We start from the raw sequence: 14,898 nt of genomic DNA on the forward strand, positions 1-14,898 counted from the left end.
TATGCTTCTCAGCGGTGGTAATCACGTCAAACATCAGACTGTCTTTGTAAACCCAGCTGAGCACATCAACGCGGGTTAGTTGTCTCCGCTCCCACTCAGGAGCTGTCGGTAGGCAGCACCGGTTCAAAGCTATGCAAATATAAGAGACACCGCGTCATGTGGCACTGACTACCTTTCTGAAAATGAAAACCACACCTATACACAACTCAGCTACACCTTCGTTCGGGTTTCTCACTTTCACAGGGACGTTTTCCACTGCTTGTAAGAAATGAATTACGGCGCGTTGTAAAACTACTGCAGCTTACTTGTGACTTCGTGTAGCAGTTTGGCCCGGTGACGCGATTAGCTCTTTGATTAAATACATTGGTGAATGAGTGTTGCATTAGTCCCGGCGCTGTGATGCTGGTAACGGAGGCCGCCGGATTCACGGTATGGAGAAGTTAGTGAACATTCCCTGGGTCGCAAGGGAGCAGCACGCGACCCAACGTTGGAGTGCGATAAACAAGCCCGAAGTTCGAGTGAAACCAGTAAGAGGAGAAACGCGCTCGACACTGAAACATGGACTACAGTCAGGAAGCACGCGTATGGATGTTGTGAGTACTGTACAGTCATATTGTGCTATTTATGGTCCTCTTGCCATGTCAGTATGGAAGAGATACGAGTCATACTCACTATCAAGTTATGTATGCAGCTATTCTGCCATTGCTATTGACAAATAAATGAAAAGTTATCTCTTTATGTTATATTCAGTAATTTACAGAACGCAATCTCAAGTGCAGTTTAACAAAAGTCTCTCGGTTTGTTTTGTCTTTGAAATAATCTGAATAAGATTAAGAACATTTGTCATAGGACCTCCGAATTAAGTACCTCTATTCATATTCATAGATATGAGAGAAAATGTGAGTAAAGACGTTTCACAAAAGAACCCCCCCTCCCCCCCAAAAAAAAAACAAACAAACGAAAAAAAAAGAGAATGGTTTAATTCAGAGGGAACTGTTTTGACTCATCAGGGAGTGCACAGTAAAGTAAAGAGAGGCTGATGTATGTGACTGATTTTGTGCAGTGACTCGACGCTGCTAAGTGGACATGTGGCGCTTTGATGAATTTGCGGTCTGTGTTTAGACGTGTCTCAATTTGCAGTGCAGTGTGGCGATTTTACTCTTATATCAAATGGTTATTGTGAGTGTCTGCAGGCGCCTTTTCATGCAGTGTCTTCGAAGTTAGGTGTTTAAATCACCTTGAGGCAACCTCTATATTTTAATGCGACCATTTCAAAGAGAACAGCATCTGAAGACAATCACAGCACAAAGGGACCTTGGCCTGAGACCTCGTGGCCTGAGTGACGTATGGGTTTATTAGTAGCTACTTACTCAACAAGTGAAATATTAGTCAATATGTTCAGTAACTTATCTCTGTTTTCTCTTCAGTTTGTAAACTGGTTAAATGGGTCTTTTTGATTGACAGATAGTCAGACCAAGTCTGTGGACTGGATGACTAGCTCTGAGTCACCATTTTACAATTTAAGTAATCTTTCATCAGACCACAGACCGACAGTTTGTCCTCAACTGTACACCTGTTCACATTCATTAAGTTAGTGTAATTATTTACTGCACATAAAATACACACATATCAACTGTTTTGTCTGGAAACAGCAGAATGACTGGTATCCAAACTCATCCATTACTGGTTGATCTTTCAGCAGTTTAAAACCACTTCAAAAAAACCCAGACAATACATTATTAATGACTGCTATTGTTTGAGGAATCTGCATACCTGCATTTGAAGATAAGAATCATCACTGAGTGAGTGTGTGTGTGTGTATGTGTGTGTGTGTGTGTGTGTGTGTGTGTACATTATTAAGAGAGAGACACAGAGGCTTCCTTTGTCAATGAAGCGTCAAACTTGACTCTAACCCAGCGCTGCTTTCACCTCAGGGGCAGCCACCTGACACCACCACCTCTTCTAAAGCCTCAATCGCCAGACACCAGGAAAAGGTGACGTTTTTCTCGTCAGTCAACAGTTCACTAACGATGGAACAGGCCAGACTGGTCACCTCAGAGTGCTGTAATCAAGTCAATGTCAGAGGGTTATTGTCTATCCATTGTCTTCACCAGCATCTGCCTTTTCACGTAAAACAGTGGCGATATTGTTTGAGCATACAGTACGTAATCTCTGTGGTAGTGCTTGGAAACAGTTTCCCTTCATGCTGCACAGATATGAAGTGATGCTTGAGTGTATGTGTTTACTGACACAGAGGGGAAATGTCAGTTATAACTACAGGTATGCAGCCTTCTGTGAGCAGTAGATTACAAACTTTGCTGACCCACTGGAGTCCACTGCACTGGCATTTGGTGTTAAATGTTTAGCCTACATTAATCTTATATTTGGGATTGAAGTGGATTAAGTTTTTGGATGGGGATTATTGGGAGTTTATGAAGAGTTTTGTCGTTTTGAGGATCAGGATTAGTTGGATAGGACTTGCCCGTGTAAACATTTGTCTGTGTGTGTGTCATATGAGTTTGTGGTGTAAACATTATGACTCTTGTATGACGTGTTGTTTTTTGGTTTTTGAAGGTTTGTTCCAGGAACGGTCGCTGTGCTGGTCACGCATTGAGAAACGTTTTCATATCCAATGGTCAGTTCCCCTCCAAAACCCATGTCCAGCTGGCCAGAATCATCAGGTAAACCACACAGGGCTTCAGTCTAAAAGACAACTAAAAAAAAGGAAAAGAAACAAAAGCAAAACAACAAAAAAAGAAAACAAACAAAAAACAAAAGAGATTACACAGCAGAGCTACTGTGTGTGTGTGTGTGTGTGTGTGTGTGTGTCTATGTGTGGTGTGTGTGTATGTGTGTGTATGTGTGTGTATGTGTGTGTGTGTGTGTGTCTATGTGTGGTGTGTGTGTATGTGTGGTGTGTGTGTATGTGTGTGTGTGTGGTGTGTCTGTGTGTGGTGTGGTGTGTGTGTGTATGGTGTTTGTATGGCGGCTGCAGGTTGTTGGATGCTCAGTCTAAACAGAGATTCTGTCCTTACAGGAGGTCGTATGAGGGAGTGGAGCTGGTCCAGTGGCTGATAGACCACTGTGTCTGTATACAGAGCAGGAGCATGTCCGTCGCTGTCTGGAATGTTCTACTGGAGCTGGGAATCCTGCTGTCTGGTTAGTGCTGCTGTCCCTGACTCTGGAGGATCACACACAGTGTCTGAGACTGTACTGTATATGTGTGTGTGTGTGCGCATGCGCGTGCGTGTGTGTATGTGTGTGTGTGTGTGTGTGTGTGTGTGTGTGTGTGTGTGCATGTGTATATCTGTGTGTGCATGTGTGTGTGTGTGCCTAGGTGTGTATCTGTGTGTGAATGCATGCACTTGTGTGTTTGTCTGGACTGTCATCTATAATCTCTACACCCAATTTTTGTGTCTTCACCACTAAGGCTGCTGTATTTAAAAGAGCACACGGTCTCTGTCATCAACAGCGTGTAAGGGTACACACAGCCCATGTGCAGGTGTCGATTTTCCTCGCATAAAATTTCCTGGACTTGCTTAGACTTGTTTGCTGTCCATTTACATATACTGTACTTTGTTATGTTTACCCAAAGGGAGGTGCAGGTTCTCACTGCTCTGGTAATGGCGCTGACTCTGGTGCAAATGATGGAAATGCTAAACATGTGTGTATGTATATTACACAGCATAATGCTGAAATCAGAGTCCTAGAAAACAGGGGGTCTGTAAAGCAGGTGTCAGTGGATATTACAGTACTTTTACATGAATCCACAGTTTGTGTGCTACTGCCAAATTTGCTGTGTACTTACTAGCTTAACAACAAACTTGTTTCTTTTTTTGGAATTTAGAAAAATACAATTTATAAAAACAGCATGCTGTTTTGGTTGTGGATGTCTTGCAGTGGAACTGCAGTGTGTTTTTGTGACGGTGCTGTTTTGGTGGTGGATGTCTTGCAGTGGAACTGCAGTGTGTTTTTGTGACGGTGCTGTTTTGGTGGTGGATGTTTTGCAGTGGAACTGCAGGTGAAGTTTGAGGACTCCAGTTCTCTGTACCAGTTCACCTTTGACGAGTGCGAGGCCCAGAGCTGTTACTTCAGGAACGAGAGAGAGTGGCAGACGGGAGTCCAACTGCTCCTTCAACTGGTCCCCTGTGCGCAGCTCCGCAACGGGGCCCAAAGGCTGTAAGTACACACAAGCCTAACCTCCATATGTACATCTGACTGGTCCCCTGTGTGCAGCTCCGCAGCAGGGCCCAAAGGCTGTAAGTACACACAAGCCTAACCTCCATATGTACATCTGACTGGTCCCCTGTGTGCAGCTCCGCAACGGGGCCCAAAGGCTGTAAGTACACACAAGCCTAACCTCCATATGTACATCTGACTGGTCCCCTGTGTGCAGCTCCACAGCAGGGCCCAAAGGCCGTAAGTACATGCAAGCCTAACCTCTATACATCTGACTGGTCCCCTGTGCGCAGCTGTGCACCGGGGCTCGAACGCTGTAAGCGTAAGTACACAAACCTCCTAACTTCAACCACATACCTGCAACTGGTCCCCTCATGCAGCTCCCAGAGACCCTAAGCATACCAACTTACTTTATCCAATTGTTTACCTTTGATTTGTGCCCCTTGTACAGCTCCATGCTGGGACCTAGTCACAGTGAGTAAACCAGCCATGACCATAAGCACACGGTGTATTCCTGTGACTGATCCCCCTCCTGCCCTGTGCCTGTTCCACCCCCTAACAGCAGGTGTCAGTGTGACGCTGTGCTGTTCTGATGGCTATCTGTGTGATTTCTCTCTCTCTCTCTCTCTCTCTCTCTCTCTCTGTCTCAGTGATTTTGTCAGCAGTCTCACTGATTTCAGAACAGATCATAGCACAAGGTTGTTGTATTTTACACATAAAATACAGAATTTTATGTGACCAGAATTACAGGCAATATATTTTAAGACTTTCATATATCTGTGAAATCTAAAGTGTTAGTTTATAACTAACTAGTTTGTAACTAACTAACGCAGGTAAATGGCCTTTTCACATCAGATCAATAACAGTGCTGGCTGTGACCCAAAACACACACACACACACACACACACACACACCTGTGTCCTGTGGCTGTGTGAAAGTGGGTCAGAGACAGTTGGTAAACTTTGTACCATTGTTGGCTTCTCTGACAGGAAGTTTTTGCCTCTGAGAGATGAGGAAGAGATCATACTGTTTTTAAATCCTGTTTCCTCTAGAGCGGCTCCCCTCTGTAAACTGCCCATATACAGCCTGAGGTGACCCTCACGGACAGCCTTCAGTTCCTGGGACTGAGTCTCTGTGTGTATCATCAAGTAAAGCTTCATGAAATAAAATATCAGTTTTACCTATAGCTGCCCCTTTGAATAACCAGCTCCTGTAACCACAGTGACTGCTGGACCAGAGCCCCATAGCGTGGCTGGCCCTGTGATATGTAAGCAATATAGGCTGCTCTCTCTCTGTGAGTACATGTTCAGTGAGGATCTCTCAGACGGTCGGGTCTCTCAGACGGTCGGGTCTCTCAGACGGTTGTGTCCATTGCTCAGAGGCAGTTTCAGTTTTAGCAGATTTCAGTCACAAACTTTCTCTCCTTCTCAAGCCCATTTCATTGTTACAAATGAAACTGACTCTCATGTGTGTATGTATGTGTGTGTGTGTGTGTATGTGTGTCTGTGTGTGTGGTGTGTCTGTGTGTGTGTGTGTGTGTGTGTGTGTGTGTGTGTGTGTGTGTGTGTGTGTGTATGTGCGTGTGTGTGTGTGTGTGTGTGTGTGTGTGTGTATGTGTGTGTGTGTGTCTGTGTGTGTGTGTATGTGTGTGTGTGTCCGCAGGCCCAAGGAACAAGCTCAAATTCAGAGAGGTGCTGGGACGTGTAGTCCGGTTCTCCAGATGAGAGCTTTGGAGCGACTTAATTCCACGGTGAGAGAGCTACACTCCTATCAGGCAACACTCAGAACATTTCAGAGCTACATCATCAAAGATGCTACATCTCTAGATGCCTTACGGATACATTATAATTGCTCTGCTTAAGCTAATTAGAATGAGGACTTCCACAAAGACACCCTTCTAACCAAAAAATAATTAATATTGCATATGTATGCTAATGCTACATTCTCTTCCCTTTGATTATTTTGGCAGTAAAGAAAAATATCACTTTTTTCTTGCCTTAAAACAACTCCACAGACGGCAGGTTTACATCTCTCCATTGCCTGTGAGAGCTGAGCTTTACGTGCTTATATTAGCATCTTTATATCAGAAAACAGTGAGAGAGGATACAAGCCAAAGAAAACACAGTGAACCTTGGCTTTCAGTCGCGCTGTAAAAAAACTGGTCATCGTTGCTGTGCGTGTTTGATCTTAATGTGTTTTTATATCAGCAATTCAGTGGAGCCAAACCACACCATTACCTGTCACTCAGCCCCTGTCTCTCAGTGTCATTTGGGTAACAGACCAGAATCCCCTTTTTTAAAATGGTCACACCTACTGTCACCTTGGCAACAGAAGTAGAAACTTTGTGATTGGCCAGGTCCCTGTTTTTTGTCGAGATACCCAGAGGAAAAGGGTAGAATTAAGACCTCCGATCTGCCTCACGGCTTTTTGGAGAATAAATTGAGTCCAAACTGCTGAATCGGCACTCGAGTTACCACAGTACAGAGAGTCAGAGCAGCAGCCTGTGGAGTAATGTGACTGTCTTTAGGGTTGAATCGACTGTGTTGTGTGCTGTAGTGATGTGACTGTCTTTAGGGTTGAGTCGACTGTGTCCTGTGTTGTAGTTATGTGACTGTCTTTAGGGTTGAGTCGACTGTGTCCTGTGTTGTAGTCATGTGACTGTCTTTAGGGTTGAGTCGACTGTGTCCTGTGTTGTAGTCATGTGACTGTCTTTAGGGTTGAGTCGACTGTGTCCTGTGTTGTAGTCATGTGACTGTCTTTAGGGTTGAGTCGACTGTGTCCTGTGTTGTAGTTATGTGACTGTCTTTAGGGTTGAGTCGACTGTGTGCTGTGTTGTAGTTATGTGACTCTCTTTAGGGTTGAGTCGACTGTGTCCTGTGTTGTAGTTATGTGACTGTCTTTAGGGTTGAGTCGACTGTGTCCTGTGTTGTAGTCATGTGACTGTCTTTAGGGTTGAGTCGACTGTGTCCTGTGTTGTAGTCATGTGACTGTCTTTAGGGTTGAGTCGACTGTGTCCTGTGTTGTAGTCATGTGACTGTCTTTAGGGTTGAGTCGACTGTGTCCTGTGTTGTAGTTATGTGACTGTCTTTAGGGTTGAGTCGACTGTGTCCTGTGTTGTAGTCATGTGACTGTCTTTAGGGTTGAATCGACTGTGTCCTGTGTTGTAGTTATGTGACTGTCTTTAGGGTTGAGTCGACTGTGTCCTGTGTTGTAGTCATGTGACTGTCTTTAGGGTTGAGTCGACTGTGTCCTGTGTTGTAGTTATGTGACTGTCTTTAGGGTTGAGTCTACTGTCTGTTGTGCTGTAGTCATGTGACTGTCTTTAGGGTTGAGTCGACTGTGTTGTGTGCTGTACTGATGTGACTGTCTTTGGGGTTGAGTCGACTGTGTTGTGTGCTGTAGTCATGTGACTGTCTTTAGGGTTGAGTCGACTGTCTGTTGGTCTGTTGTGCGGTAGTCATGTGACTGTCTTTAGGGTTGAGTCGACTGTGTTGTGTGTTGTAGTCATGTGACTGTCTTTAGGGTTGAGTCTACTGTCTGTTGTGCTGTAGTCATGTGACTGTCTTTAGGGTTGAGTCGATTGTCTGCTGTGCTGTAGTGATGTGACTGTCTTTGGGGTTGAGTCGACTGTGTTGTGTGCTGTAGTCATGTGACTGTCTTTAGGGTTGAGTTGATTGTCTGCTGTGCTGTACTGATGTGACTGTCTTTAGGGTTGAGTCGACTGTGTTGTGTGCTGTAGTGATGTGACTGTCTTTAGGGTTGAGTCGACTGTGTTGTGTGCTGTAGTCATGTGACTGTCTTTAGGGTTGAGTCGACTGTGTCCTGTGCTGTAGTGATGTGACTGTCTGCTGTGCTGTGGAATGATGTCCAGTCCCCTGATGTTGATCATCATTGACTGCAGTTAGCTGCCGAACATTAACGGTTGGCTTCAACATGCTAACAGTTAGCATTCTCACAGCTGCTATATCACAGCCAAAGCAATGCATCTCACCCTCAGACATACAGCTGTGTGAGGAAAAAACACTGTACCTAAAACACTGTACCTTTAAGGGTTAGTAATAAAACACTGTACCTTCAAGACCCAGTAATAAAACACTGTACCTTTAAGGGTTAGTAATAAAACATTGTACCTTTAAGGATTAGTGATAAAACTATGTACCTTTAAGGGTTACTGATAAACACTGTACCTTTAAGGGTTACTGATAAAAAACTGTACCTTTAAGGATTAGTGATAAAACTATGTACCTTTAAGGGTTACTGATAAACACTGTACCTTTAAGGGTTACTGATAAAACACTGTACCTTTAAGGATTAGTGATAAAACTATGTACCTTTAAGGGTTACTGATAAAACACTGTACCTTTAAGGGTTAGTAATAAAACACTGTACCTTTAAGGGTTAGTAATAAAACACTTTACCTTTAAGGATTACTGATAAAACACTGTACCTTTAAGGGTTAGTGATAAAACACTGTAGCTTTAAGGATTAGTAATAAAACTACATACCTTTAAGGGTTAGTAATAAAACACTGTACCTTAAAGGGTTACTGATAAAACACTGTACCTTTAAGGGTTACTGATAAAACACTGTACCTTTAAGGGTTAGTAATAAAACACTTTACCTTTAAGGGTTGGTGATAAAACACTGTACCTTTAAGGGTTAGTGATAAAACTACATACCTTTAAGGGTTAGTAATAAAACTACATACCTTTAAGGGTTAGTAATAAAACTATGTACCTTTAAGGGTTAGTAATTGCCATTTTCGGTCTTGTGGGACATGTTGTATTTTACAGGTCACCAAGCGTGGCTTAACACCTCCATTACCTGCTGCTACACACCTGGTTTCACCTCCACCCCTGTATCATCCACTCTGTTTCACCTCCATCCCTGTATTCATCCACTCTGTCTCCCATAGACACAGGCTACTGCTCCTGTCCCCTGATATATGAATCACATTTATATTCAAACTGCACAGGGTACTTAAGACCCCATAAAGAGACAAAGACACACTCACTGCATACCAATCAGGAGAAAGAGAGAGAGAGAGAGAGAGATCCTGCTATTTTAAAGAGTGTTGATATGTTAAAGGGATTAGATGTGGCTGAATTAAATTTCCTCTCATGAATTTCAGTGGGACTGAGAATGGATTGAAAGCTAAGTCAGATGTGTGAAACCCTGCAGACTTAGAGAGTTACAGAGGGTTACAGAGATATCTCGCTCTGCCTCCATTGTTTCGAATGAGAAATGTCTGACATGACACACACCTGAATCTGACACTAAAGTCAAATTAATTCTGTTAACAGGTGCAGAGTGAACTGGTGGCAGCTCTGGCCCGGAAAGCCCAAAGACAATCCCGTGAGTCCTGTTTCCACTCAGGTCCTCCTTTAGTCCACGTTAAAGCAGAACCTGGGTCATGTTTTAGTTAAAGCTGCTTTTGATTTAATAAACTTGCATTATAACGATGGATGAACTCATACACATGGGTATCATAGGTGATCTGGTTTATCATTTTTCAAGTTTATTTCCTGACACATGTCTGGACAGAGAATGTGTCACATCCACTGTGACAGGCAAGAGGGACGAGTGTACAGTGTAAAGAGGGGTTTGGGGTTTGATAACGACCATTCTTAGAGTCTCGTAATTATAATAATAAAACGCTGTTTGTATATGTGTTGTGTGTGTCTATGTGTGTTGAATGTGTGTGTGTGTGTGTATGGTGTGTGTTTGTGTGTGTGTGTGTTGTATGTATGTGTGTGTGTGTGTGTTGTATGTGTGTGTGTGTGCGCGCGTGCACGTGTGCGTGTGTGCGTGTGTGTTTGTGTGTGTGTGTGTGTGTGTGTGTGTGTGTTGTCACAGTGTGTGATGTGTCTGATCCAGCGCAGTCTGCAGTGGCCCACACCGCGTCCCCGCCCCAGGTGAAGGTAAGAGACTTGTCATGTGATGTGCCTGTGTGACTGACAGACGGAGATAAGTGTATTTGTGTGGATGGGAAATAGACAATGCTGCTTGAGCTTCATTAAAGCGGTTGAGTGTCGTGCCTTCTGCGTGGGCGTTTCACAGACAGTGTCTCAGGAGTTTTCATCATTTCACTGTTACAGTTTACACTTTCTCTACCCTCCCACACTCGCTTTTCACATGGCTGCTCCACCATGATTTCTCCTTACGGGTCATACACACAGTAAGGCTTTTAAATGGTGTGTCTGTGTGTGATTCCAGGTGTGTGTGTGTGTGTGTGTGTGTGTGTGTGTGTGCACGTGCGTGCATGCGTGGATGTGTGTGTGTATTTGTACAGTACAGAGCTTATGTCCTGTGAAACTGGAATTGGAGTGGAATGTGGCAGGTCCATTGTTGGCTGTGTTTAGAAGTGGAGAAGAGGGGAAGGGAATGTCAGGTGTTGTCAGACGGCCCATGAAGCTCAGAGCTGAATATAGCACATGCAGAGTCAGTCTGTGTTTCAGCCCAATTCCAGAATTCCTGTCTGGAATTTCCTTTAGTTAAGAGCATGACGTGATCCATTCCATCTTGGGAAAGCTTGTGTGTCTGTGTGTGTGTGTGTGTGTGTGTGCGGGTAAAGTATCTGTCAAAAAATTTGGGGAGAGTGACATCCTGGAAACATCAGAATTTCTTTTCTGTAAGAAAATTTAAGTGTCCAAACCTCCCAGTACACATTGTGTTTTCTAAGAGTGTGTTTATGATATACAGAATCTCAGCTGTAAGTGCCAGGTCAGGGCCTGTGTTCATTTGTGAGTCTGTACCTGTTTGTGTGGATGATGCAGACAGACACTGTTCAGTTTCATTCAGCCCAGATTAACATGGTTCATAGACACTGAGCGGAATCCTGCTGCTTCAACACGGCCCTTCACAATGACACACAACTCACTGCTCTCCTACCTGTAGTATGGATGGAGGAGTTTCTGCTCTAGCTCTTGGCTGAATCTATGATGCAGAAATGTAGTCTAGCGCCCCCCCCACACCACATCCCCCCCCCCCACCCCCCCACCCCACCCCGCTCCGCCCTGACCCAGCTCCACAACCCCTATGGCTCGACCGGGTACGTCAGGATCTCTTGTGTTTCTGGAGATTGTGACACTTCCTACTCTGGATTGGAGAGACCACCAGATGTTTCCTGAGCCCCCCCCCCCCCCCCCCCCCCCAATGCTTATGAATGAGAGTGAAAGGGCAGACAGAGAAGGTCAGAGAGAGAAAGAGAGAGAGAGAGAAAGAGAGAGAAAGCCACACACTCTCACTAACCCCTCAGACGATAAACCTGAACAGAAACACTTGGAGCCCTGGATCTCCTGGAGCAGCGTGTGTGTGTGTGAGTGTGTGTGTGTGTGTGTAGATCTACAGGGCTGAGACAGGATTCCTACATCATCACTCTCACAGAAATGCGCAGTGGATTCACCTGAAACAGCCTGCTAACAGTGGACTCACCTGGGCAGAGAAACAGCCCGCTAACAGCATACACACCTGCAGCTCAGGGACAGAAACTGTGTAGCTCTGAGTCAGTTTGTTGTGAGGTTGCTGTGTTAGTGACTGTGTCTCCGTGTTGAGTCTCTGAGGGGGGGTGGGGATGGCATGGGACTGTGGGTTGAGGTATGTTTTTTGGGCGTCCCCTGTGCTGCAGCAGGGAGGCCTGGCTGACGGAGCGGACAGAGAGGAGCTTAGTGGACTGGGCACAGTTCAGAAACTGGCCAAGGATGGATGTGGACTGTCACAAACAACACCCAAAACACCAGACAGACCTGCAGAGGTGAGTGTGAAATGCAAATACACACACACGCACACAAACGCACACACACACACACAGTACCCTGTGTGTGTATTGTGTTTTAAGCTCATGGACTGTTTTCAGGGGTTTTTAGTGTGTGTGGGATCTTCATCTCTATAGATATGTTTTCCAGTTTGGAGGCTGCAGCATTAGTACCATACCATTAAAACGTTTACATTCACATTAAACATTTACATTTGACTGAATAATGTTACATTTTGGTTCTACTCATTAATTCCAAGACTGTGGCATTTGAATAACTTTGCCTGGTGATTCAGAAATGACTGACGGGCATTATCATTATCAAATCAGGATACGAGGGTAAAAGAAAAGGGTAAAATCAGAGAAAACAGAATACTATGATATGAATGACAAAATCATGTATTCAGTGTTTCATTCTACAGATTTTCAGTGTTCTGTGTATGTCATGTTTGCTGTATATGTCGACTGTCATTTGTGGAGTTGAGCATCTGTACTCCAAATAAGGCAGCAGTGAACGGTGTCAGGGTCATTTCTGATTGGCTGGTTTCACTCTGGGCTCAGGCCGGCCTTTCCTGACAAAGCCAGGAAGCGGTGACACAAGTGTAAAAAACTTGACCGCGCTCCTCCAGAGCAGGGGGCGGGGCTTTAAGCACAATGCTTCGTGTATCTGACCTTTGGAGACGTGAAGTTTGTCAGGGTAGCTTGTCTTATTTTAGTTCCCAAGACTTGTTGCCAAGGTTGGGAATAATGCTTTGTTTGTGATAAAATCTTGGTGTCATTTAAGAAAATGTCAAATCATGTGTAGCGTATTCGATGGATCCACGACACGCGAGTCTGGTTTGTCTGTTTTGACAGGTTTGGCTTATATGGGTTATAAATATATATATAGTCTGTCTAATAAGGTGATAACAGAAGGTCACAAGTTTCTGGAGTTTGTCTGGGGATCAGTCAGTCCTTTTGTACTGCTTTAAAATCAAACCTTACCGTAAAGATCTAGTGTGGGAACCTTAATGAATGAATAATGTTCAAAAAATATTTATGAATATTTAAATATGAACGTCTAAAAAAATATCCCAAGAATATTTTTCTTAGATCAGGTTAGAATCACGACTGGTTATGACTTGCACAGTTAAGTCAAACGCTGTAATGACTCGTAGTGGCCCAGGGGCATGTACAGGACTCAGAATGTTTGGTTTGAGTTTAGGCATTCAAGACAATTCACAAAAGTTATGGAAGCAATTGTACGTGATAAACTGGACAGTCATATATATGTCATTTTTTTTATATTATTGTTTTATAGTGTTATTTGAATTGCAAACAGTAAATCCAGTTGTTCCATTGATGGTTGTGTGGATGCAACAGTAACCAGAATAGACTCTAACTGTTGGTCTTAATCCTTTAAAACATGTAAGACACGTTTTCTGTCCACAGATAGGCACCGTAAAGCCATTTGATGGGACACCCCTATATAGGATGTGCACAGGTGGACAGTTGGACAGGTGGTTAGTTGGGCAGATGGACAGTTGGACAGTTGGACAGGTGGTTAGTTGGACAGATGGACAGGTGCACAGGTGGTTAATTGGACAGATGGACAGGTGGACAGTTGGACAGGTGGTTAGTTGGACAGGTGGACAGTGGGACAGTTGGACAGGTGGTTAGTTGGACAGAGGGACAGTTGGACAGTTGGACAGGTGGTTAGTTGGACAGATGGACAGATGGTTAGTTGGACAGGTGGTTTGTTGGACAGGTGGACAGGTGGTTAGTTGGACAGATGGACAGTTGGACAGTTGGACAGGTGGACAGGTGGACAGTTGACTGAATTCTAGATGGAGAGAGCTTAGTTCTTAGAGCTCAGTTCTTCCTTATAACAGCGCTACTCAGGCCTGGTCCCGGAGGGATCCCATGGACACACACATAATGACACACACATAATGACACACACATAATGACACACACATAATGACACACACATAATGACACACACATAATGACACACACATAATGACACACACATAATGACACACACATAATGAGTCTCTCCCTGCTCTCCCGGGGTACGCTTCCCTGTTCAACTGCTTTAGGACATGTTTCAAATGGGACGCTTCCCTGTTCAACTGCTTTAGGACATGTTTCAAATGGGACGCTTCCCTGTTCAACTGCTTTAGGACATGTTTCAAATGGGACGCTTCCCTGTTCAACTGCTTTAGGACATGTTTCAAATGGGACGCTTCCCTGTTCAACTGCTTTAGGACATGTTTCAAATGGGACGCTTCCCTGTTCAACTGCTTTAGGACATGTTTCAAATGGGACCCTTCCCTGTTCAACTGCTTTAGGACATGTTTCAAATGGGACGCTTCCCTGTTCAACTGCTTTAGGACATGTCTCAAATGGGACGCTTCCCTGTTCAACTGCTTTAGGACATGTTTCAAATGGGACACTTCCCTGTTCAACTGCTTTAGGACATGTTTCAAATGGGACGCTTCCCTGTTCAACTGCTTTAGGACATGTTTCAAATGGGACACTTCCCTGTTCAACTGCTTTAGGACATGTTTCAAATGGGACACTTCCCTGTTCAACTGCTTTAGGACATGTTTCAAATGGGACGCTTCCCTGTTCAACTGCTTTAGGACATGTTTCAAATGGGACACTTCCCTGTTCAACTGCTTTAGGACATGTTTCAAATGGGACCCTTCCCTGTTCAACTGCTTTAGGACATGTTTCAAATGGGACCCTTCCCTGTTCAACTGCTTTAGGACATGTTTCAAATGGGACGCTTCCCTGTTCAACTGCTTTAGGACATGTTTCAAATGGGACGCTTCCCTGTTCAACTGCTTTAGGACATGTTTCAAATGGGACGCTTCCCTGTTCAACTGCTTTAGGACATGTTTCAAATGGGACAGTGCTGTAACGACTCCCATGTTTACACAAAACTCGAGGGGCAGTCTTACATTGGAGAAATTATCGTG

The 14,898-nt window shown here is 44.3% G+C and overlaps 1 protein-coding gene across 1 annotated transcript in view; it reads left to right on the forward strand.

Moving 5' to 3' along the window:
• Nucleotides 1-431: 431 nt before the first annotated feature.
• Nucleotides 432-14,898, forward strand: part of rapgef5b (Rap guanine nucleotide exchange factor (GEF) 5b) — a 44,740-nt gene continuing 30,273 nt past the window's right edge. The window contains exons 1-8 of the mRNA XM_030783274.1: nucleotides 432-527; nucleotides 2,575-2,681; nucleotides 3,038-3,159; nucleotides 4,011-4,179; nucleotides 5,842-5,929; nucleotides 9,483-9,534; nucleotides 10,057-10,100; nucleotides 11,807-11,932. Coding sequence (XP_030639134.1) covers nucleotides 432-527; nucleotides 2,575-2,681; nucleotides 3,038-3,159; nucleotides 4,011-4,179; nucleotides 5,842-5,929; nucleotides 9,483-9,534; nucleotides 10,057-10,100; nucleotides 11,807-11,932 — 804 coding nt within the window. The remainder of the gene's footprint in view (nucleotides 528-2,574; nucleotides 2,682-3,037; nucleotides 3,160-4,010; nucleotides 4,180-5,841; nucleotides 5,930-9,482; nucleotides 9,535-10,056; nucleotides 10,101-11,806; nucleotides 11,933-14,898) is intronic.

This window comes from Chanos chanos, chromosome 8, assembly GCF_902362185.1.
Source record: "Chanos chanos chromosome 8, fChaCha1.1, whole genome shotgun sequence".
NCBI classification, from domain to species: domain Eukaryota; kingdom Metazoa; phylum Chordata; class Actinopteri; order Gonorynchiformes; family Chanidae; genus Chanos; species Chanos chanos.